Raw genomic sequence first — 25,882 nt, 5'->3', positions numbered from 1 at the left:
TTAGCCTGGTGTGGTGGTGGGCGCCTGTAGTCCCAGCTACTCGGGAGGCTGAGGCAGGAGAATGGTGTGAACCCGGAAGGCGGAGGTTGCAGTGAGCCGAGATGGCGGCACTGCACTCCAGCCTGGGCGACAGAGCGAGACTCCGTCTCAAAAAAAAAGGTATTCAGTGAAAAGTCTCCTTTCTTTTTTGTTCTCCAGCCACTCTACTGTCTTTCTCAAAGACAAGCACTGTTAAGTGTCTTGTGTCTTTCCAGGGGGGCAGAGTTTTTTTATTTGCTTGTTTATTTAGTAGTCTTTCTACTAAAGGGATTTAAGATGTAACCTACAGCATATTGGTGAAGGAAAATACAACTGAAACTGAAATTATTTGACAGTTGACAATAAACAATTATAACTAATATTGGAATGAAAATACCAGAATTTAGATTTACAATTAAGTGTTATCTTATTCAGAGATTCGGTGTAGTTATTTGAAGTTGTTCTTTTCTTTGACACGAAGTCTCACTCTGTTGCCCAGGCTTGAGTGCAGTGGTGCCATCTTGGCTCACTGCAACTTCCACCTCCTGGGTTCAAGCGATTCTCCTGCCTCAGCCTCCCGAGTAGCTGGGACTACAGGTGCCCTCTACCATACCCAGCTAATTTTTATATTTTTAGTAGAGACGGGGTTCTCCATGTTGGGCAGGCTGGTCTTAGACTCCTGACCTCGTGTGATCTGCCCTCCTTGGCCTCCTAAAGTGCTGGGATTACAGGCCTGAGCCGCTGTGCCTGGCCTGAAGTTGTTCTTTCAATGAGTACCTTTTTATGTGGGGCAGAAAACATTTTTTGGAACTTCTTTTAGAATCCACTTTGGAGCCTATGATACTCTTCTTCTTCTTCTTCTTTTTTTATTTTGAGACAGAGTCTTATTCTGTTGCCCAGGTTGGAGTGCAATGGCACCATCTCTGTTCACTGTAACCTCCACCTCTTGGATTCAAGCGATTCTCCTGCCTCAGGCTCCCAAGTAGCTGGAATTACAAGTGAGCAACACCATGCCCAGCTGATTTTTGTATTTTTTAATACAGACAGGGTTTCACCACGTTGGCCAGGCTGGTCTGTAACTCCTTACTTCAGGTGATCTGCTTGCCTTGGCCTCCCAAAATGCTGAGATTACAGGGGTGAGCCACTGTGTCTGGTCATCCATCTTCATTTTTTTGAGAGCAGATTTGATTTTAGGGAATAACAGTCCATTTGAATCCAAATAATTTAGGGAATTTGGACTCAAGTCTGATAAGAAAGATTAGGCAATCAGATTGGTGATACTACTGTTTTAGGTCAGATAGGAGTTACAACTATAAAGTAACGACACAGCGTTTTTTTTTTGTGACTTCTTGAACTGGACCTGAAGTCTACTTCCAAAAAAATCTCCGATTTTTATTTTATTAATATTTATTTATTTATTTTGTAGAGATAGGGTCTTACTGTGTTGCCCAGGCTGGTCTCAAACTCCTGGCCTCAAGCATTGCTCCCATGTTGGCCTCCCAAAGTGCTGGGATTATAGGGATGAGCCACCAGACCCAGTCCCTGAATTTTATTTTCAACAATGAAAATAAATGAATAGAATATTTCAATGAATAAAATTCATTCATTGAAATATTTTTCAGTTTCCTAATTTTATTGCTCTGAAGTACGGTATACTTTGATGTGTAACATTTACAAATTATTTTAAGCCTATATTATTTTAATTTATACTTGGTAAAAAAACAAGTAGCAGCCTGTGTGATAACCAACTATGAATCAAAATAAGGTTTTACGTATATGCCTTTCCTTTAAAGGGTAAAGGGAACTAGACTAGGTCTTGCAGTTTTAAGGAACTTTGTGCATTGTCTGTGAGGGGAAATGAAGCAAAATTGTTTAAGAATACATTGTTGCAAAGCATTGATTTTGGGGTTTTGGGACAGAAGGGTAGAATCTTTGTGGTGAGTTTAAGGAAATACAAACAGGAACTTAAGTGCCTTTCCTCTGGGGTACCATTTTTCCAGACCTTTGCTGTTGATTAGAGGAGGTGGGGCACTGGTAACCATAAAATAGGAGGTGGCAGTTGAGAATTACTCTTAGATCATATTCAATTGTTTATTCAACAGTGTTTATTGAATACCTACTATGGGCCAGATAGCTAGGTTCTGGAAGTAGAGTGCTAAACAAGACAGAAACAAGACAATCTATTCTCAACTGGAGCTTACAGTCTAGTGGGTTTAATAACTACATTTTGTGGATTGCTTGGTATGTTCTAGCATTGTGCTGTGCACTGTATCTTCAGCATAGAAAGTATATAACAAAACCTTTGGTAAAAGGATAGCAAAACTTGCTAAGAAATAAAATACAACTTCCTAAGTGCTTGTGGAACAAGATTATTCTAGTGTAATAAAAATAAATGAAGCTAACTTTTTTTAAACTATTAGTGGCCATTCACCATTTTAAATCTTTTTTTATTATTATTTTTTATTTTTACTTTTTTTAGAATGAGCCAAGGTGCAAAGAAATAAAAATGCATCATTAAGTATACAAGGGTGACTTTCTTGACTCCTGACCAGTGAGAAGGGTGTGCCCTTTACTTTTCTAGTAGTGATAGTAGCTTTCCATTCTTTTCTTTGTAACCAAAAGTAAGGTAGTTGCCTGTATGTTACCAGTGCTAGTCAGTAAGAAATCTTTAAACAATTAATGGCAAACATTTGTATTATTGATGTATAAAGATTGTTTTAAGAAAGAGTTCATTTGAAGCTGACTGTAAAGCCATTTTATTTATCAAATCCCATTTTTCTACTGTTTGTTTTTTTTTTTTTTCCGTCCAGGCTGGAGTGCAGTGGCATGATCTCGGCTCACGGCAGCCTCTGCCTCCTGGGTTCAAGCGATTCTCCTGCCTCAGCCTCCTGAGCAGCTGGGATTACAAGTGTGCACCACCACGCCTGGCTGATTTTTGTATTTTCAGTAGAGACGGGATTTTACCGTCAGGCTAGTCTCGAACTCCTGACTGCGTGCTCCGCCCACCTTGGCATCTCAAAGTCCTGGGATTACAGGAGTAAGCCACTGCACCTGGCCTCCACTGGTTCTTCTTTAAAATAAGCTTATCTGGGATCTCCAGGTTTTCAATTCTGGCAGTTTGATTTCTTGATACTAAGGAGTACTCTGCTTTTGATTTCTTTCTAGCCCAGTCTCAGAGATGATCTGTGTTGACTTTGCCTTTCATGGGCAAGAGTACAGATATTGCTGAGCGCCTAGGGCCTAGAATTCAAAGATGGAAGAATTCACTGGGGTAGATCACCCTCACTTTAGAATTAAATGACATTTTTAGGGATTTTTGCAGTTTATAAAGTGTTTTCATTCAAAGCGTTATCAATCAGTTCTCACTAGCTCCATGGAGGCTGATATTTATTAACCCCATTTTATAGATGGACTCATTCATTAAAAGAATGGCATACTTGTCAGTGCTACTTTTAGTAGTCTCCTTTCCTGTAGATGTGGGCTGCTGAGGTTGTGTGGTGGCACCTTCTCTTATGCAGTTCGCCTCCTGTTGTGAAAAAGGGATTGCTGAGTCACTCGGAATAGAGCTTGAGTGTAGGAAAGCAGTCCCACCAGTGTCATTGCCCAGTTTATGTGAGGGGAAATGACTTAATTTAACCCATTAAAGTCATGTCTCTTTCTCAGAACTGATAAACCAAAAATGCACTCATTGCCCAGATTAAATTTTTTTCTGAAGGAATTATTAGGCAGTGCAAATAGTTAATTCCTGAATTTATGAATCCTATTGGTTTGAAATTCTTTAGTGTACATTTATGTAAAGTTGGGACTGTCCGTACATGTTTGTGTTATGTACATATAGGATATAAATAGAAATAACTGCCTCTCCAGCCCTTTGAAAATGCATTAGCTTTTTGCTTTTTGCAGTAAAATTTGTTGTAAAACTGATTTGTTCTTATCTAAGAGGTATAATTACTGCAGTGCTCAGAAAAATCTCATTATAAAGTGGGCACCCCTGACTTAGAGCTTAAGAATTTCTTCTCATGGCTGCTATGGAAGTCATGCACCTATTTCATCAGAAAAATAACCAAAAACTTCTTTAAACTTGGAAATGTTTTTCTGTAAAAGAAACATCAGTATTCGGAGTTGTTTGTCTTTCACAGTGCTCCCATAAATTAAGTACAGGCGCAATTCGTCTTATGCGTCACAGATAATGGCTTTTTTTACAAATTGAAAGTTTCTGACAACCCTGTGGTAAGCAAGTCTGTTGGCATCATTTTACCAACAGCATGTGCTCACTTCGTTTCCATGTCACACTTCGGTAATTCTCGCAATATTTCTTTTCTTTCTTTCTTTTTTTTGAGACGGAGTTTTGCTCTGTCGCCCAGGCTGGCATGCCGTGGCGCGATCTTGGCTCACTGCAACCTCCGCCTTCCAGTTTCAAGTGATTTTCCTGCCTTAGTGTCCCGAGTAGCTGGGACTGTAGGCATGTGTCACCATGCCCAGCTAATTTTTGTATTTTTAGTAGAGATGGGGTTTCACCATGTTGGTCAGGTGGATTTCGAACTCCTGACCTTGTGATCTGCCTGCCTCGGCCTCCCCAAATGCTGGGATTACAGGTGTGAGCCACCGTGCCTGGCAATTCTTGCAATATTTCAAACTTTCTTCCTCTCATTAAATGTTATGGAGATCTGAGATCACTGATCTTTGATGTTACTGTTGTAATTGTTTTGAGGTATCTGGAACCATGCCCATAGGCAGACTTAATTGATAAACATTGTGTGTGTTCTGACTGCTCTGCCAACCAGCTGTTCCCTCTCTCCGTCTCCTAAGGCCTCCTTATTCCACTGAGACACAATAATATTGGAATTAGGCCAATTAATAACACTACAGTGGTTTCTAAGTGTTCAAGTGAAAGGAATGGTTGCATGTCTCTTACTTTAAATCAAAAGCTAGAAATGATGAAACAGTGAGGAAGGCATGTCGAAAACTGAGATAAGCTGAAAGCTAGGCTTCTTGTACCAAACAGCCAATTTGTGAATGCAAATGAAGTTTTTGAAGGAAATTAAAAGTTATATTCCCGTAAACAAATGAATGATTAGAAAGCAAAACAGCCTTGTTGCTGAGATGGAGAAAGTTTTAGTGGTCTGGATAAAAGATCAGACCAACCACAACATGTCCTTAAGCCAAAGCCTAATCTAGAGCAAAGCCCTAACTCTCTTTAATTGTATGAAGTTTGAGACAGGTGAGAAAGCTGAAAAAGATAAGTTTGAAGCTAGCGGAGGGTGGTTCATAGATTTAAGGAAAGAACCTGTCTCCATAACATAACTTCATAGTGCAAGGTGGCTGAGGGCGGTGGCTAACATCTGTAATTCCAGCACTTTGGGAGGCTGAGGCAGGCAGATCATCTGAGCTCAGGAGTTTGAGACCAGCCTGGCCAACATGGCGAAACTCTGCCTCTACAAAAAATACAAAAATTTGTTTTTTGTATTTTTTGATGTTGTGGTGTGTACCTGTAGTCCCAGCTGCTTGGGAGGCTGAGGCAGGAGAATTGCTTGAACCCGGGAAGTGGAGGCTGCAGTGAGCCACTGCAACCAAGTGGCAACCAGGATTGTGTCGCTGCACTCCAGCCTGGGTGATAGAGCAAGAGTACATCTCAAAAAAAAATAAAAAAATAAAAAATAAAAACTTCCATAGATGAGACATTGCTTCTCAGGAATGAATAAAGCAAGTAGTTTCTTGAGGTGGAATCTACCGTGGGTGAAGATGCTTATGAACATTGTTGAAATGACAACAAAGGGTTTAGAATATTACATAAACTTAGTTGATAAAGCAGCAGCGAGGTTTGAGAGGATCGACTCCCATTTTGAAAATAGTTCTACTGTGGGTAAATTGCTATCAAACACCATTGCAGGCTACAGAGAAATCTGTCACAAAAGGAAGAGTAAATCAATGCAGCAAGCTTCACTGTTGTCTCATTTTTAGAAATTGCCATAGTCATTCCAACCTTCAGCAATTATCACCTTGATCAGTCAGCAGCCATCAACACTGAGACAAGACCCTCCACCAGCAAGAAGATAATGACTTGCTGAAGGCCCAGGTGACCCTTAGCATTTTTTAGCAAAAAAGTGTTTTATTTATTTATTCACTCATTCATTAATTTTTTTGAGACAGAATCTCGCTCTGTCGCCCAGGCTGGAGTGCAGTGGCACAATCTTGGCTCACTGCACCCTCCACCTCCCAGGTTCAAGCAATTCTCCCACTTTAGCCTCCCAAGTAGCTGGGATTACAGGTGTGCGCCACCACGCCCAGCTAATCTTCGTATTTTTAATAGAGATGGGGTTTCACCATATTGGTTAGGCTGGTCTCAAACTCTTGACCTCAAGCGATCCTCCTGCCTCAGCCTCCCAAAGCGCTGGAATTAATACGTATGAGCCATCGTGCCTAGGCAATAAAATATTTTTAAATTAAGGTATGTGTATATGTGTGTGTGTGTGTATATATATATATATATTTTTTGACATACTGCTAGTGCATACTTAATAGAGTACAGTATCATGTAAATATAACTTGTATATGCATTGGGAAACCAAAAAATTCGTGTTACTCATTTTTTTTGTGATACTCACTTTGTTGTGGTTATCTGGAACTGAACTCATGATATCTCTGAGGTACACTTGTATGTATGTGTTAAGGATTTACAAAATTAACCAGTTTTCTCGTGCAGTGTTCAAGTCTATTAATAATTTATTCTAGGGAAGAAGAAGTGGTGGTTTGTAAATTCTGCACTTAACAAAATACTGGGTTTTGGGCATGCTTGGCTCCAAGGCTGAATGTAGTGGGGAAAGAAGTATACCAGAGTGAAGAGTCTAGGATTTCCAAGTTTTGGCCTTGGGCAAATGGATATATTTTAGTGCCATTTTCTGAACTTTGTGTTACAAAGTTACAGAGTGTTACAGGTTACAAGATTGTAGAGAGAAAGGAGAAGGGACATAGGTTCATGGTAATCTCCTTGAGGACAGGACTCATTATACCTTGAGTGTCTACCATGTATGGTTTGCTGTAAGTGCTGGAGATGAAATGTGAATAACAGAGACAAAAATTTCTGCCTTAAGAAGCTATGTTCTGGCCAGGTGCAGTGAGTGGCTCACACCTGTAATCCCTGCACTTTGGGAGGCCAAGGTAGGAGGTTTCCTTGAGCCCAGTAGTTAGAAACCAGCAGCCTGGGCAAAATGGGGAGACTCCTCTACTAAAAAATAAAAATAAAAAATTAGGCAAGCTTGGTGGCACACTCCTGTAGTTCCAGCTACTTGGGAGGCTGAGATGGAAGGACTGCTTGAGCCTGAGAAGTTGAGACTGTAGTGAGCTGTGATCCTGCCAGTGTACTCCAGCCTAGGTGACAGAGTGAGCCCCTGTCTCCAGAAAGAAAAAAAAAAAAGGGAAGCTATATTCTAATGGAGATGGCAGTGGAAGTAGATAATAAACAAGTAAAATTTATAGTGTGTCAGGTAAGTGCTGTGGAGAAAATGCAACAAGGGAAGGAGAGTGAGTGCTAGGATGCCTGTTGCACTTTTAAGCAAGGTGAACAGGGTAAGCATCATTGATAAAGTAACAATTGAGCAAAAACCTGAAGAAGGTGATATAGGACACTGGTTGGACATGGGTGAGGATGTAAGAACATTCTAGGCTGAGGATTAGCAAGTGTGCAAAACCCCTGAGGTAAGGGCCCTGTGTTCCAGGAAATAGCTAAGAGACCAGTACAGCTGGAGCTAAATGAACGAGGGGCCAAATATAGGGAGAAAAGTGGAGTGAGGGATGGGTGGCAGATGTTTAGGGATCATGTAGGGTCTTATTTGCCTTTATAAAGACTGTGACTTTTCGTTTGAGTGAGAGGGGAAGCCTTGGAGAGTTATGACCTGAGGAAGGACATGACCTAAATCATGTTTTGACAGATCACTGTGCTCTAAGGTCCCAAGTGTTTCATTTCGGTTCCTTACCCATTCTACCCTAAATGACTACTGTGAATAGGATAGAATGGTGGAATTGGATGAATTGGTGCAGAGCCCTGAGCCATGCTCACAACTCTCATTCCAGCAGTCCCAGAGTGCCAGAGCCAGTATTTTTGTTGGGCCCTAGAAATTTAGGGTATTCCAGTCCAGCTCTTTAAATAACATGGGCTTCCTTTACTTTTTTCAGGTTTTTGTTGCCAAAAGGAAGGGAGCAGAGATTAGCTCTTGAGTTTAGCTGGAAAAGGAAGATGAGTCTGCTGGCAGATTTGTTTTTTAACTTCTTTGCCTTTGAGGGTTTTTCTTACTTTTGGATCATGTTTTAAAAGTCATTTTTACCTTCTTTCAACAGTTAAACATTTAAGATCTTATTTATTTGATGTTATTTGACCCTTTTTCTGACTTACATTCCTCTGCCTTTTCCCCATTATAATACTTTTAGTAGAGATTGGACCATTGTTATCTGTCATTAATATCTTGGCTTTGAGGTCCCAAGGACTTCTCTGTTAAACTTGAATACATCGTATAGATTGAAAGATTCTACAGACATGTGACCCTATATAAACACATTATTTATTGTCCTCCCTGCCTTTACAGATGTAAGCCCCCCTCCTCTTTTCATCAGAGCTCTCCCTCTTTTACTGCTCTATCATCAAGTTGCAGAAAATAAGTTTTCCTGCAAACATAGATTCCCATGGCAACATAACAGAGAGGTAATAGAACAAATGTTTATTTTGTCTAGACCTGCTGTCTGAGTAACATTAGACCCTGAACATGTTGGCTCCTGTTACTTGAATGTGTGGTTACAAATTCCTTATTTTCCTCAAAACTTACTTCTCTTAGACCTTCATGATTGTCACTGTGCCTGTGATATGAAGGAAGGTGTGTGTGTGAGTATGTGTGCCTTACTGTCATTCTACTCAAAAGTATGTATTGATTGCATTTTCAAGCTTATGGCTTAAAATGTAGACACCACACAACATGTGAGTATGTGAAGAAAAAAAAGCACACGAGCTTTGTCCTTTGTTTTCATAAGTTCATTAATTTAGTATTTCCAGTGCACTATACTAGGTGTTTTGTTTACAGAGATTTAAAACAGAAGAAGGGTACCTGCTTTCGAAAATATCAGTCCAGGCTGGATGTAGTGGTTCACGCCTGTAATCCCAGCACTCTGGGAGGCCGAGGTAGGCGGATCACTTGAGGTCAGGGGTTGGAGACCAGCCTGGCCAACATGGTGAAACCAGTCTCTGCAAAAATTAGCTGGGCGTGGTGGTGTGTGCCTGTAATCCCAGCTATTTGGGAGACTGAGGCATGAGAATCGCTTGAACCCGGGAGGCGGAGGTTGCAGTGAGTCCAGATTGCACCCCCGCGCTCCTGCCTGGGCGACAGAGCAAGACTCAGTTTCAAAAAAAAAAAAAAAATTATCAGTCCAGAGGAGACATATTTATGTTTCCTCAGAGATGGCTTTAGGAGTCCTTTGTAGCTTTTGTTTTCTGCATTCTTCCTGCTTAAGTTGGCATTTGAAATCTACCTTTGTATTGCTAATTCTTTTCTTAAGATCTTTTTAGATTTTTCTATGTCTCAAATTGAGTGACTGCTGTGGTTTGAATGTATTCCCCAAAGTTCGTATGTTAGAAACTTAATCCCCAATGCAACAGTGTTGGGGGGTGGGGCCTAAGAAGTGATCGGGTCATGAGGGCTCTGCCCTCCTGACTGGATTAATGTCATGATCAAGGAAGTGGGTTAGTTATCACTAGAGTGGCTTTGTTATTAAAGCAGGTTCAGTCCCCTCTTTCTCTCTCTCACCGTCTCTTGTCTTCTGTCACCCTCTTGCCTTCCACTACTGGATTACACAGCAAGAAGGCCCTAACTAGATGCCAGCACCTTGATACTGGACTTCCCCGCGTCATGGACTGTGAGAAATAAGTTTATTTTCTTTACCTAATCTGTGATACTCTATTATAGCAACACAAAATGGATTAAGACTGACATACTGGTCACTTTTTACATCTAAGGTAATTTTATGCAAAGGTATATATTGGAAATCCGTGTCAGATAAGCCTTTCCATCTGATGATTCAGATGTAGAAATGATGACATCAGCATGTGTTCACAAGAAGTCAAAACAACATCTTTTCATCTGCCAAGGGCTCAGGGAGGATGTTTTAGGAGGAAAAAGGGACTGTGAGGGTAAGAGTCCTTTAGTTCCTTAACCCATCCCTATACTTGCACTTGGGGTAATGTCTCTGGCTGTGACAGTCTTCTCACCTACAACATGTGGCCCTAATCATACCCTTACTTTTGTCTGACACACGGTTGAGATGTCTGGCTTATGCAAGTATATATTTAACTCATCTTTCTTGTATTTCCTCATCCCTGTAGTAGGTATAACTTGATTCTCAGAAATAATTGCTTTATTTTTAATATCTCCAATAGCTATTTCTTTTTTTCTCTCCTGTCAAATCTTTTATTTAGGGCTTTAGCTGCCATGAACCTTCTGGAACTTAGGCTTTTAAATAAATAGTTTCTATTTATGTTTTCTTCTCCAGGCTACCAAATGCTGGTGAAAATATTAGTTGTCTTCCTCATTCAGTGTAATAAACTATTATGCCCTAATGAGCATAGTATTAAGTTGAAGTGAAATGTTGATATTGTATTCTTATACTGATATACTTCTTATGTCATTCCCTCATTTGACATTAAGTTTGGCTTGCCTCATTTTCTGATTCCTAGTTTAGTGTTCTGAGTGCCTTATGCTTTGAATGATCTGTTGTGAAATGAGCAATCTCAATATTAAATGATACTGATGCTAGAGCAAACAGAAAAAAGTTAGCAAATTGAGAGAACAGACAGTAAGTACTATGAACATCTATTAAGCTGTTTCTGCATTCCCAAATATAATACAGGTTCAGTGTTCCTTATCCAAAATGCTTGGGATCACAAATGTTTTGGATTTTGGATTTTGGAATGTTTGTATTATACTTCCCAGTTGAGCATCTTTTTTCAAAATATCCAAAATCTGAAATGCTCCAATGCATATTTCTCTTGAGCATCATGTTGATGCCCCAAAAGTTTTGGATTTTGAAGCATTTTAGGTTTTGGATTTTCAGGTTAGGGATACTCAACCTGTATAACCCAGAGTAATTCAACCTATTGACATTTTAGGTGGGATAATGTTTTGTTGTGGGGTACGGACTTGTGCATTGTAATATGTTTAGCAGTGTCCCTGTCTCCTACTCGCTATATACTAATAGCAATTCCCAGTTGTGACAACCAAAAACATCTAGACATTACCACATATCTCTTGAGGGGTAGGGAGGGCAAAATCACCTTTAGTTGAGAATCACTTGTATAACCCTATATATTTGGATTGGTTGGTGCTGAGTAAAAACTAGATGGGATAATATGAACCTTCCACCTGCAAAAAGATAGAAATGCTATACTTTTTGCATTATAAATTGGGCCTCTCTAAACATGATTTTTATTATTTCTAGGAGAGTAGCAGCATTTCTAATGGTCCAGGTCCTAGTTATAACCCGATAAGCTTAATGGATGGGAGAACTTGCACAAGCATGTTTGCAAGAGGCCAGGTGTATCACTGGCATGTTTGAGAAACCACTATTAGTGAGGGAGACCCAATTTTCATGAACAATTGTGTTTTGTCATTGTCATGGCCCCGGCTTCGGGTGTTTTGAATTTTTTCTGGAAAGGAAGTTAGCATGAAGTCCCAGTTGGTAGGTAGGCAGCGTTTGCCATAGTGTCTCTTCTGGTATTCTGTGTCCTTCCTCTCCTGTCTTTCAGTATTTAGCATTTTCAAACTCCTAGAAATGAAATGCTGTTTAGAAGTCCACAAAGAGAGCTAGTCCATTGTGACCCATTGTGAATTAATTTTCTGTACGTTTTTGAAGGCTCTTGCATCTGGGAAGGTGCAAGTTGCTAATTGCTTAGTTTTAAAAATATTAGGTAATAACAGACTGAAATTTTGAAGATCTTATGGCTCTGAGGTAGCAGGAACTCAGGAAGATCAGCCTTCCATGATTTAGAATGTTATTTAGGCACATTATATATTCTGGTACCTTAGAAGATACAATGCATTTTCCTGAATTATCATTGCTACTGCTTTAATTACTTTAAGGCTGTGAGGCGGTAACTAACTTTAGTGTCATAATGTATACAACTTAACATTTAATGTGCTCTTTTTTTTTTTTTTTTTAACACCCCCTTAAAGTACTCTGGTATTCAGATTTTTCCTTGTGTTTCTCTAATTCTCCTATTTCATCCATTGGTCAGTTTTTCCTGCCTCTTTTCTTTCTGCTCGATGATCCATTCTTAAATTTTCTTTTCTCTTTCTGTGCATATGCTTTTTGAATTCATTATCTCATAGTCTCAACAATGGTCTTGTTCATATACTATACTTCCAAATTTGTACTTTCAAACCTATTCTCAAGAATGTCTGACCCTTTGGATTCTCAATCTATTGAGATGTAATGTTTCATGCTTTGCCTGGTACACGCTTGTTGAAGATACCAGAGATGTAGCACTAACTTCTCTTGGAATGGGATTGAGTTACAAACTTGAATGGTTCATTCAGTTTAGATATGTGAAGCGGATATCATCATTAGCACTGATGATTGACAGTAGTTATAAAAATTCCAATCAGGAATGAACCAGTTTACCTGAAGTTTTCAATAACTCTAGGTATTAATGCAACGTATTTTGAAAGTTTGAAATATGTGGGTATAAATATTGATGCTTACGTGTTAGATTTACTGTAGTGAAGGAAATTTGCCAGTCGTCCATCAGACAGTGTTAAATGCCCACCAGTGTGTAAAAGAAATAGACCTAAAATATTAATAAATTGTGTATATATGTATGAAGGTATTGATGTGTACAGAGAGGTGGAGACATTGTGAATTATAGTGGTCGGTATGATTTCATGGAGGAGGAAGGATTTGAAGATTATTTAAAAAGATGGATATTTGGAGAGAAGAAAAGGAAACATTTTCAGACAAGAGAAAACATAAACCAAGAGAATGGATGTGAAAAGGACTGTCCTGACAGGAGGAACATCTCAGGTAGGGTGAACCCAGTTGTGGTTCTCATTCTTGTTGTGCTTCAGACTCACTTGTGGAACTTTTAAACATACCCCCAGAAATTAAGAATGAGATCTGGAGTGGGATTTAGGCAGTTACTTTTCTAAGAAGTCTACAAATGGTTCTTTAGGTAGTAGAGAGCTGTTGGAGTTTCTTGAGTTGTGAACTGTTGAGTAAAATTGTTTTAAATTGGTCTTGCTGGAGTGTAAAGAATGGATTAGAGGAAATAATTGTATTGCTTTGTAAAAGTCTGTTAAGTGTATTTATGTGTCCCTCTGTTCATTTTGACTCCTCAGCTAGATTTCTTAGTTCCTTGAGATCATAAACAATCAGCTTTTAAAGGTACAATGAAGAAATATCTTTTTTTTTTTTGCTGGGTTGGGGGACAGGGTTTTGCTCTGTCACCCAGGCAGAAGTGCAGTTACACAATCAATGGCTCACTGAAGCCTTGAACTCCTGAGTTCAAGCGATCTTCCTACTTCAGCCACCCAAAGTAGCTGAGACTACAGGTGTGTGCCGCCATGCCCGCCTAATTTTTTTTCTTTTTTTTTTAAACACGAGGTCTCACTACCTCATGAAGTTGCCCAGGCTGGTCTTGAACTCCTGAGCTCAAGCTGTCTTCCTGCCTCAGACTTCCAAAGTGCTAGGATTACAGGTGTGAGCCACTGCACCTAGCAAGAAATATCTTATCATTCTGTTTTCATTTGGAGCTTGCGGGCTCATGCCTGTAATCCCAGCACTTTGGGAGGCTGAGGCAGGCGAATCATGAGGTCAGGAGATTGAGACCATCCTGGCTAACATGGTGAAACCCCGTCTCCACTAAAAATACAAAAAAATTAACCGGGTGTGGTGGCGGGCGCCTGTAGTCCCAGCTGCTGGGGAGGCTGAGGCAGGAGAATGGCGTGAACCGGGGAGTCGGAATTTGCAATGAGCTGAGATCGTGCCACTGCACTCCAGCCTGGGTGACAGAGCAAGACTCCATCTCAAAAGAAAGAAAGGATTTCATGATATATGCTAACCTCACCCGTACAGACTTTCTTATTTTCCCTTAATCTCTTACCATTTTGTCAAGTTTTATATATACAATTCCAGTCTGCTTTAAATCCATTGTGAATAAAGGAAGGTATATATCAATAAGTTTAGAAGTTAAACAGTTTTATTAGCATATATGAAGAATCTAGTAACCCAGATTTTCTATGTGTGTGTGACACAAGGGGAGGCAAGTATGAATGTGTAACAAAACATTGAAGTTTATTTAATGATTATCCTTGTGTGTTATGTACTGGATTCACAGCAGTAGATGAGTGACAGTGACATCCTAATATTGTAATAACTGCTTCCAATTTTTATGTTTCTTTCAGCTATTTTTTACTGTACCAATGATTTTATAAGACGTGAATTAATTTGATAACTTTGGAAGGCTTCATGTAAATTCACAATTGGGGAAAAAACTTGTTAAACAGTATGTCCTGAATTTTAGTTTGGAGAACCTATTTATCATAAAGATAATTTCATTTTATAATGCTGTTCATGAAAACAAGGTTTTACTTGTAGCTCTACTTTTACAAATGTGATTGAGAGGAGTATTCCAGCTTTGCTACGGACCAAGCTCCTTGCCAAACCCACTATAAAAGTTATCACATTTAATTCTAACAAATACCCTACAGATGAAATATAAACATAATTCTCATTTCATGAAAAAATTTAATTAACATCCTCAAGATTATATAGCTATTAAGTGACAGAACTGGAATTAAAATCCAGATAGTCTAATTCCAAAGTCTCGGCTCTTATTTAATCACTCTGTTGGAGTATTATAAACATGTAATAATAAATTGTGATTGTTAGGGTCTGTAGGGTACTGATTAATTCTAGCCTGCCTTTTGCTGAATAGATTCAGGAGTCAAATAGAGATAAAAATATTTACTTTATTAGTAAAGCTGGCATGCAGAGTGGCTTGGACAGGCAACTTAAGTGGGCTTCTTTCTTCCCCAGTTAATTGAACTTGCACACTTAATCAGTCAGATCAGCTAGAAAACTGCTGCTGTTCCTTGCTCCCCAGCAGACTTACCAGTGGAGGAGAGAAGAAAGTGCTCAACTTGCAGGTGGCAGGCAAACTCTGAGGTGGGAAGTTGAAGAAGCTGGGTCCCACAGGGGCAATGGCCATTTTTCCAGTCTCACCAGAGCTAGTTTAGAGCACTGGGTTTAGAGATGAGTATACATTTACTTGCTACTTTTGAGAGAGAAGAAGGTACTAATTTATGGGTCTGTAGGAGCAGTGGGAGTGGAAAAGAAGAGAACCACCACCCTCCTTTATATGGGATAAGGAAGGAGTCAGTGAGGGCGTTGTAACAGAGTAATTGCTTCTTAGAGGTCCCTGACAGGTTCCTGAGCAGGTGACTATTTAAACCAATGCTTGAAGGATAAGGATTTAGCTATGGAGTGGGATGGGGGTGGAGGAGAAAAAAGTCCTAGGAACCAGGAGCAGCCTGTCTGAATAGTTAAAAGAACTGAAAGGAGCTAGCAGAACACAGTGGCTGAGAAAGAGGGAAAGAGTAGCACAGGAGCAGGTAGAATAATCAGTGGTGGCCAGATCACCTGGGCTTTGTAGGCCATCATGAGAAATTTGTGTTTTACTCTGTATGCCAAGGAGATTTCTTGAATGGTTTGAAGGAGGGGAGCGGTGTGATCTAATTTGTACTTTTATTGACATTTTTTATTTTTCATTTTGAGACAGTCGCCCTGTATCTTCCAGGCTAGAGTGCAGTGGTGCCATCATGGCACACAGCAGCCTCAACCCTCCTGGGCTCAAGCAGTCCTCCTGCCTCAGCCTCCCAAGTAGCTGGGCATGGTGGCCCATGCCTAATTTTTTTTTTTTTTTTTTTTTTGAGATGGAGTTTTGCTCTTGTTGCCCAGGCTGGAGTGCAATGGCGTGATCTCAGCTCACTGCAACCTCCGCCTCCCTGGTTCAAGCAGTTCTTCTGGCTCAGCCTCCTGAGTAGCTGGGATTGCAGGCTCCTGCCACCACACCCAGCTAATTTTTTTTTAATGTATATTTTCAGTAGAGACGGGGTTTCACCATGTTGGCCAGGCTGGTCTCAAACTCATAACCACGGCCTCCCAAAGTGCTGGGATTACAGGCGTGAGCCACTGCGTCTGGCTGCCTGACTGATTTTTAATTTATTTATAATTTTTTTTTTGAGACAGAGTCTCACTTTGTTGCTCAGGCTTGAGTGCAGTGATGCAATCTCAGCTCAGTGCAACCTCCACCTTCTGGGTTCAAGTGATCCTCCCGCCTCGGCCTCCCAAGTAGCTGGGGTTACAAGTGTGTGCCACCACACCCCACTAAATTTTGTATTTTTTTAGTAGAAACGGGTTTCACCATGTTGGCCAAGCTGGTCTCAAACTCCTGACCTCAAGTGATCCACCCACCTTGGCCTCCCAAAGTGCTGGGATTACAGGCGTGAGCCACCGCACTCAACCAATTTTTTATTTTTTGTAGATACAGGGTCTTGCTGTGTTGCTCAGGCTGATCTCAAACTTCTGGGCTCAAACAGTCCTCCTACCCTGGCCTCCCAAAGTGCTGGGTTTATAGGCTTGAGCCATTGTGCCTGGCATAATTTGTATTTTTAAAAGACTGTATTGGATGCATTTGAAGAGCATATTAGAAGGACCGGCAGGCTGGTGACATGGACTAATATGATAGTGGTGAAATGAAGAACAGTTGACTTTGAGATGTATTTTGGAGGTGAAAACCGTGAGACTTGCCAATAGATTTGAATGGGGACTGAGGAAAGGGAGAAATCAAGGATGACAATCAAATATCTAGCTCAAGCAGCTGGATGAACAGTCCATTTACTAGATAACAGAGACATGGAGAAGAATAGTTCTGGGTGTTTTGTACTTGCTGCGTTTCAGGTGCTTATGTGTCTTTCTCATGGAGACGTCAGGACACAGAGAAGAGATTTCAGTGAGAGACATAAATTTGGGAGTTTTCAATATATAGATGGCATTTAATTTAAAGTCATGGACATAGATGAGATTATCTAGAAAGAGAATGTGGGAGAGAGAAGAGGGCCCAGTACCATGTCCTGAAGAACTCCAACATAGAGAGTTTGAGTAGAAGAAGCTCATGCAGTGGAGACAGAGATGGAGCTGCCAGAGGGGTCATAGAAAACCAATAAAAGTGTTGATAAAGACTCCAGGATGGACAGTATTTAGAGAAAGTGGTGACTATGTCAATTACTAATCTTAGAAAAGTGGATTTGGTAGCAGAGGTCATTAATGACCTTGAGAAGAGCAGTTTCAGTTGAATGGATTGAGGAGAGAATGGAATTGAAATGAGTCAGTTGTGTAGATGTGTGCTTCTCACATCTTAAGAGGTATATTAATCACCTGGAAATCTTGTCAAAATGTAAATTCTATTTTAGGGCCCAAGATGTCCTGTCCTTTCCTTTTCCTTTTCCTTTTCCTTTTCCTTTCTCCTTTCTCCTTTCCTGTTGTCTGCAGAGATCCTGCATTTTCTAATGAGCTCCCAGATAATGCCAATGCTACTGGTCCATGGAGCAATGGAGCACACTTTGAGTAGCAAAGGTATAGATTAGTGGTTCTCAAACTGTAATATGTATCAGACTAATGTGGAGGGCTTGATAAAATACAGATTATTAGACCTAGTTCAAAGTTTCTCATTCCGTAACTCTGGAGTGGTACCTGAGAATTTTCATTTCCTATAAACTCCCAGGTGAAACTGATGCTGCTGATCTGGGAACCTCTGGTGTAGGTGATTTTTTTGGAGAATATTAACTATGATGGAGAACTGTCAAGGGAAGTCTTTTGTTTATTGGTTGAAGGTGGCAAACAAGTAGAGTGCCTTTCTGCTGATGAGAATGGTCCAGTAGATAGGGAGACACTGATGATGCAAGGGAGAAGAGGAATGAGAAGATGAGGGGGGTGGCTCCAAAGCATATATTGTGGTCTTGAATTTTGATAAGAAAGGGCATATTCTTGTTATAGCAAGAGGGAAGGTGGAGACGATGGGTTTATAGATTTGAGGATAAGCAAATGGAGTTCCCCTCTTGATGGTTTCTGTTTTCTCAGTGAAGATAAGGGCAACTCTTGAGGGAAGAAGGTGAGTTGGAGATTTGAGAGAGAACATGTCAAATGATCATTTTCGAGTAGGAAAATTAACTTACTAGAAGAAAATGACTTTATTGAGAGCCTCTTTGAGATTAAGGTCAGAAACTAAGAATGAAAATCTGATTCTACAGTCTTTTTTGTTCAACCTCAGTTAGTTCCTTGGATTCAGTCATGGAGAATTAAGTGGTTAGACTTTATCCAGGTGAGTACATTAGAGAGAGAGAGAGAGAGAGAGAGACGGAGAGAGAGAAAGAGAAAGAGAGAAGTGCAAGGAAGTGATTATAATCATGGAACAGGAAGGGAAATGAAGACAGAAGAGGGCTGAAGGATAGAAACAAGCAATGACAAGGTTAACAAATTGTTGTATTCAGGGTACAAGTAAACTAGAAGTAACTAGGTTTGTGATGAAAAGCAAATGCTGCTGGCATTCAAAATTTTGTAGGTGGGGCAGTTTTTGGTAGGAATAAAGGTCTAGAATGTGACTGTGAAGACGGCTGGGTGTGGTGGAGTTTCCTAGAGAGATCAGGAAACAGGATGTTGGGTGTGCTGTTCACCTGGATGTTGAAGTTGCCAAGAGTGATGACAGAAGTTGGGAATGTAGAGAGATCTTCTGGATAGACACTAGCTTTTCAGTGAATGATGGAAAATTTCAGGTCAGTGGATACCAGCAGCAGAGAGGGATAGGTTTATCAGGGTTGTGAGCAGGAGGTATTTTATAGAACAAATGGAAAGTAATGGTCCTGAAGTGGTAATGGCTGCCAAGGAAGACTCCTACCCACCTGCTAGCCAGGAGGTATCTGGGCTATTAGAGAATGCTTTCTAATGGCAGGGCCATAAGAGAGGCAGTGTCTTCTAGAAATGGCCTAGTTTCACAGAGATGGAGGGAAGGTTTAGAAAAGAGGTTGCAGATTTATAGGAGTTTATCACAAATTGGGATTTGAAGATTGAGGGCATGGCATAAAAGTTTGGGAGTGAAAGGAAGAGAACTGGAGTAGGTACAGAGTTGTAAAAGCACGTTTGGCAGGCAGAGAGTTTGGTGATAATAGATGACCAGAAAGTCTTAAATACATATTAGAGACCGAGACAAACTGGAGGATGAGGCATAATGGAACTGGCCCAGACAATTTCTGTTATTACTATTATATATTTTTTTGAGACAGAGTTTCACACTTGTTGCCAGGCTGGAGTGCAATGGCGCAATCTCAGCTCACTGCAACCTCTGCCTCTTGGGATCAAGCGATTTTCTTGCCTCAGCCTCCTGAGTAGCTGGGATTACAGGCACCCGCCACTGCGCCCGGTTAATTTTGTATTTTTAGTAGAAACGGGATTTCACCATGTTGGTCAGATTGGTCTCGAACTCCTGACCTTGTGATCCCGCCTCGGCCTCCCAAGGTGCTGGGATTACAGGTGTGAACCACCGTGCCCGGCGATGATTTCTAAAAATAATTAAAATACACATCTCATTTTTGCTGTAGATGTCCTCCATGATGTAGCCACTGCCTGCATCTCTTATATCATCCCTTCCCACTCTCCCCTTGCACCCTGTGCTCCACCCACACAGCCCTTCTGTCTTTCTGTCACTCACTCCAGCATGCCATAGTTTTCCTACCTCTGTTTCTTTTTTCATTTGTTTGCACTTGCTCTTCTGAGAGATAGCAGAGTCAAGTGGTCAGTAGCATAAGCTCTGGATCCAGACTCCCTGCTCTGCCACTTTTAAGCTTTGTGACCATAGTCAAGGTACTTAACCTCTCTGTGCTTCAGTTGCTTATTTGTAAGTCGGGGAATGATAATAGTATTTTTTCATAGGGGATTCGGGGAGTTACAAAAGCTGAATTGAGACAAATTAATGTAAAGGGCTTAGAATAATTTCTTGTATGTGTGGGTAAAGATTCAATAAACATTAATATTATTATTTCTTCTGCTTGAAGCTCTTTTTCTTATATATTTATATAGGGAATTTAATCATTACATTGTTTCCTTCTCAGGTCAGATGTAATTCCTCAGCCGTCCTAGCTAAAGTGACATAACTCCCTGGCTCTCTGTCACTCTTTATCCCATTACCCTTTTATTTAGTCATAGTATTTTCATCACTATTTGAAATTATTTTATTATTCTGTTTTGCTCTTCCTCCATTCCCTGAAGGTGCCAAGTACTTTGTAGGTGCTCCAGAAATATTTGTGGCAATTTATTGTCCTGAAAACACGGTTTCCTGGGCCTTGACTCTAATCAGGCAGCATATGTGGCAAGGTGATGACAGTGAGGCCTAGGCAGGGAAGACAGAATTCAACTCTGTTTATTAATCTGTTGGCTCATGACACCCATTTTTAAACTTATTTTCTGGCTGCTTTCCTCCTACAACCAGAGTTGAGTAGTTGTGACAGAGGTCTTAGGGTTTGCAAAGTTGAAAATATTACTATCTGGCCCTTCACAGAAAAAAATTTGCTGGCTCCTGATCTAGATACATAGAAAAGACAAGGAGAAAACACCAAAAATAATAACAAACTTTATTTGGATGGTGGGATAATAGGTCATTTTGCTTTTTATCTTTATGCTTTTTTTTTGTATTTTGTTACAGACCCTTTAATTTGGAAATAGCCATATAAATACCCCAAAATGGTGTTTAGAACGCTTTTTTAATGGTGGGTTATTTTCCCTTTTTTCTCCTTAGTGCTGCTTTTGACACAAAAACAGGGTTACGTGTGGCAGTGAAGAAGCTCTCCAGACCATTTCAGTCCATCATTCATGCCAAAAGAACCTACAGAGAACTGCGGTTACTTAAACATATGAAACATGAAAATGTAAGTTAATTCATTCAAGGAAGAATAAATTTTGATCTTGAATAGGCTGGGGAAAATGTTTTAATCACTGCAGATGGAAATGCATTGGAGTGCATCAAATGTTGGTCCCTGCTTCTTGTCCTGGGGTGTTTAGTGGCCACTTGGTTATGTCAGGTCAAAGACTTGGAATGAAAGTGATGCATCTTCCTGGAGTTCTAGTTTTACTCAAAGGTTTTTAGAGGGGAAGGAACTCTTTAAAATTTTAAAATAAAAGGATATATTATGAAATATAACACAAAATTCACAAGAATTTTTAAGAGAAAATATTAAAAGGTTGTGTATTCTTTGCCTGGTTTTCCTAAGGCTATATTATGAGAATGTGGGAGTCTGTGGCTATCAAAACACAAAATAGCCACAGACTCCCGTATTCTCATAATATAGCCTTAATATTTTTAAGTGGAAAAATCTGAGGAAGAGTGCCTTAGGCTCACTGAAAGTCCTATCAAAGAGGGCTATTATTTTTTTTTTTTTTTGAGGGCTATTATTTTATATGTTAATAATTTTTCTTTTTTTCCAGATTCAATTATTTTAATAAATATGTCAGAGGCATTGTTTAAGTTAAATATAACTTTTTATTTTTTACCAATTTGGTAATTCGAGGACGTTGCTATTCTGCCAAGATGCTTACAAATTCTAATACGGTAAATAAGTGGATATAATCAGAATATTAACTGAAAGTAAAAAGACAGTTGACTGAAGACATTTTACTGAACTTCAAAATCAAGTTATGAATTTCTGTGACTGCTGTATAAAGGGTACTGTGAAGTTTGTAGCATCATGGAAGCAATGGCCATAGAGATTTCAAAGTCCTTTGGCTGTACTGCTTGTTACTGTGTAGAAGAAAATTCAAAATCTGTGAATTTATTATTTGACTATTTAGACTGTTTTAGTAATTTAACTTCTTCATAGCGAGAAAAAAGTCACAGATAAGTGGTTCTTCATTAGCATACACTTGTTTCATTAGTGCAAATTTCTTCTAAATTGAGAACATTAAGACTTAAATTTGTAATTGGATTATGGATGCCCATTATAATCACAGCTGCTTTTTATTTTCACATTTTATTTTGATTGTATAGTATTGAGGAAATCCTATTTCTACAGACAACTTCTATTCCTGAATATAATTTTACATAAGTAGCTATGTGCAAACCTGAGTTTTAAGAATGTTCATTGTGGAGCTGCAGCCTTCCTAATCAGTGACATGTTTACAGGAAGTTGAGATATGCAGAAAAAGCTAGCAGCAGAAACTTTATTCCTAGGTCTGTATAAAATCAAGGTGGCCTGGCAGCTTTAAGGGATGTGTTTGCATTTGATTTTTAACACACTTGAGTGTGTTTTTCATTACACATTATTATATGTGACAGAAATAGTGTCACAGCTTTGCAAGTATAAAGGATATTTTGAAAATTAAATGCAAGCCAAACATTTATGGAACCCCAGAGCACCTTTGGGAGCCCCTGGGATCCTATTGATGTGGCTATGCTAATTTAAGAACATCTAGTTTAAGAGATTATCAGTGCTACACTTGATTGTTTTGCTTTTCTTCCTAAATATGTTAAGCCAGTGTTTAGGGATCATGGTATTAGAAAAATAGGATTTTAATTTCCATACATTGTTTTATAAGTGTCTTGCTTACTGGCGGTAGATGGTCACCTAGATATCAGTGATTTGTTATTTAAACAAAATAAGACATATGGCTGAATGTCTCATAGTTCTCAATTCCATTGGCAAATGTTTGGAGCCAAAAGACTCAATGTAGAAAAATTCCTACATATTAGCCTATTTTAAAAACATTTGTTAGGTGCTTACAATGTAAAAGTAATTTTACCCAATAAAGAACCAAAACTTACAGTAAGTTTAATTGAGGGTTTTCAGAGAAATTTGTCTCATTTGCCTTCCTCTTCTTTTTTAAAAAATTACTGTTTTGGGTCACCATCCAATTTTTATAGCGGCCAAACCTCCTACAGGCAGCAGCAACAGGAGCTTAAAACTTGTGAACATTTTAAGTGTTGGTAACAAATAAAATTTTCAGGTGCCAGAGGGCACATGTGATCTTTTACACAAAAATGCCTCTGACCCACAATCGGTAGTTCATCTTGAGTTGTCTCTTCTGTTAGTGATCATGAATAATAAATAAACATTTATTAGGTGAGTGACTGAAGCTAGGGGATGTCCTCTGTGACTGTGAGAGTTTCTCTCTGAACAAAGTTAGTTGGACCATTCCTGATTGAACTTCTGATCTTGATCTCATTAACACCTGTTCTAAGGAAAGATTAAAGGGAGGCAGCCTGCCAGCTGCATCGTTTTGCTGTCTGGGCAGACACTGCAGAAATGGCCCACATATGGGTCTAGAGATGTGTACATTTTAGAATTTAAAAATGATCAAAGAAATTCTTTTGTAAATTTTATTTGGGAACCTTAGATTTAACCTTACCATTGTAGACCAAGAGATTGTTTTGATGTGCTGTTGTTAAATATGCTAAATATGGTCTTTGGATACTGAGTTTTAAAGTATTTTTTTTGGATGTATGCTAATTTGATAAAAAATATAACATATGTTTGCCAGGCTTTGGACCATGATGGGATAATCATTAAAGATATTTGCTGCTTATTTGTATTATAAATGTCTTTTCTAAAAATTTTATTCCTGGATTACTTTGAGGTGACTGAAGTCATGTAACAGCAGAAGGAGTTAAGGAAATAGACTAAAATATGACTTGATTTAGAAGGAAATTTCCATTTAAGAAATGAGAAATGGCCGGGTGCAGTGGCTCATGCCTGTAATCCTGGCACTTTGGGAGGCCAAGGTGGGTGGATTGCTTGAACCCAGAAGTTTGAGACCAGCCTGGGCAACATGGCAAAACCCAGTCTCTATTATTATATTAAAAAAAAAAAAGAAATGAGAAATGAATAGATTCCTAAAATATTTTCCAGATCTGTTTTAATGCTGAGAATTTTTTGTTTTACGGTATTTTCCTTATGATTAATATTTCATAAATATGATTAATGGAGGGAGGGGTATTTTGTGAAAACCCATCAAAAATTTAAGTACTTTGATTTAATATGAGTAGTTTTAATCTCAAAATTGTTATTTTTGGTGTGCTTATGTTAAATACATTAAATATTATAAATATTGCCCTTTTTAGGAAATTAAAATTTGCTAGGGTATTTACTAGTTGGCTTTTCTCTGTTTTTTTTTTTCAGGTTACTTTGTTTTTCTTGTTGCAGTCATGCTTTTTAATCGTTTGAATAGTTGAGCTTTATGTCTCAAATTCTGTTAATGGAAGTAACTGCTTCAGATAGTTTGCTTAGGTATATTGTATTTTGTAATTCTCTATTCAGCTGTGTGGGCTGTGGTCACCACTTATTTTGATGATCCACAGTGGGTCAGTCCTTTGTCCTAGCCACCGTCAGATACATTATCTGCTCAGTCTTGCTGTCAGGACTGTGAAAATAAGCAATGATGTCCTCATGTTTTTCATATGAGGAAAATGGGACTCAAGAGAAGATACCAAATGTATTTGCCAATTATTATTTACATAACAGCCATTCATTTTAGCTCCTGCTGAATGCCAGGCTCCGTTCCAAGTGCCAAGGTTATTGGAATGAAGAAATTATAAGCTCTTGGATCCAAGAAATCACAGACTGATACTGGGGTTCAAACTTATAGCTGTTTGGTTCCAAAATGTCTGTTATGTTTTCAGTTTGAAATTGGAGTTTTTATTTGAAAATAGTTTTGACTTTTTTTTTGTCTTTGAGGTAACTCTTGCATGTGTAAATCAGATCTCTAATGATTTAATTTCCATAGGATGATGATTTTCACAATCACAATGGAAACAATGTAAAACAATGTAAATAGTTGTAAACTTTTCTATTATATTGAGGAGATGGGCATCTCAAATAACAAGAATCTTTGATTAGAAAATATTGGAACAGGTGAATAAAGTTAGCTTCTGGACCTCAGTTACCTTAAGTAGAAGTGGGTGTAAGGGAGAATGATTAAAAGACCAGAGGTCTTAAGCCAGGAGTGTACCAAACTCAAGGGAAACAATTATGGTTTAGGTGGAAAAGGTAAAAGAAAATGGATTTGACTTAAATTTAAAGCACTATTGTGAATGAGGTCACAGGTACTCTATTGGTGGGGGCATGTAAGTTGGCCTTACCTCTATGGAGGACAATTTGACAATATTAAGATTCTTAAATATATTGGTGTCCTTTGATTCTGTAATTCTGTTTCTTGAAATTTATTTCCTGGAAGAAAATATGAGATGTGCAAAATACATATATTTTTCTTGCAGTATTCCTTAAATGTCTAAAGATAGGAAATTGGTTAAGTTATGGTATACAAAAATGATAGATATGCTGTATACAAATGTTTAAATATTAAGTAAAAAGGCAGGATATAAAACTGTGCATGGTATAACCCCAGTTTAATTTATGTACATCAGAAAATCAAAGGAAATATATCTCAAATTGTTAATGATAGTTATAATGGGTGGTACAATTATGGGTAATTTTGATTTTCTTATATACTATTGTCTGGGTAGAGATCTGAAAGTGACTCTATTTCCTTTGGAACAATTTTCAAGGACTTGAAACCTATTCTTAAATTCCAAGTATGTGTCCCACCACCTCCTTTTCAGGTTCAGACTGTAAAATTGAAGTTGCTTTTAAAAAGTCTGATATTTGGAGTCAGGCATATTGGTGCACTTGGGAGGCTGAGGCAGAAGAATCCCTTATACCTGGGAGGCAGAGGTTGCAGTGGTCTGAGATTGTGCCATGTACTCCAGCCTGGGCAACAGGAGCAAAAGTGTGTC

The 25,882-nt window shown here is 39.1% G+C and overlaps 1 protein-coding gene across 4 annotated transcripts in view; it reads left to right on the top strand.

Moving 5' to 3' along the window:
- Positions 1-25,882, top strand: part of MAPK14 (mitogen-activated protein kinase 14) — an 85,389-nt gene that overhangs the window by 3,202 nt on the left and 56,305 nt on the right. For all 4 annotated transcript variants that reach the window (XM_011945360.1, XM_011945361.1, XM_011945359.1 and 1 more), the window contains one exon: positions 20,897-21,026. In XM_011945360.1, coding sequence (XP_011800750.1) covers positions 20,897-21,026 — 130 coding nt within the window. The remainder of the gene's footprint in view (positions 1-20,896; positions 21,027-25,882) is intronic.

Source organism: Colobus angolensis, unplaced genomic scaffold, assembly GCF_000951035.1.
Source record: "Colobus angolensis palliatus isolate OR3802 unplaced genomic scaffold, Cang.pa_1.0 Scaffold24, whole genome shotgun sequence".
NCBI lineage: Eukaryota > Metazoa > Chordata > Mammalia > Primates > Cercopithecidae > Colobus > Colobus angolensis.
Note: the sequence above shows the minus strand (reverse complement) of the source record. Positions and strands in the feature narration are given on the sequence as shown.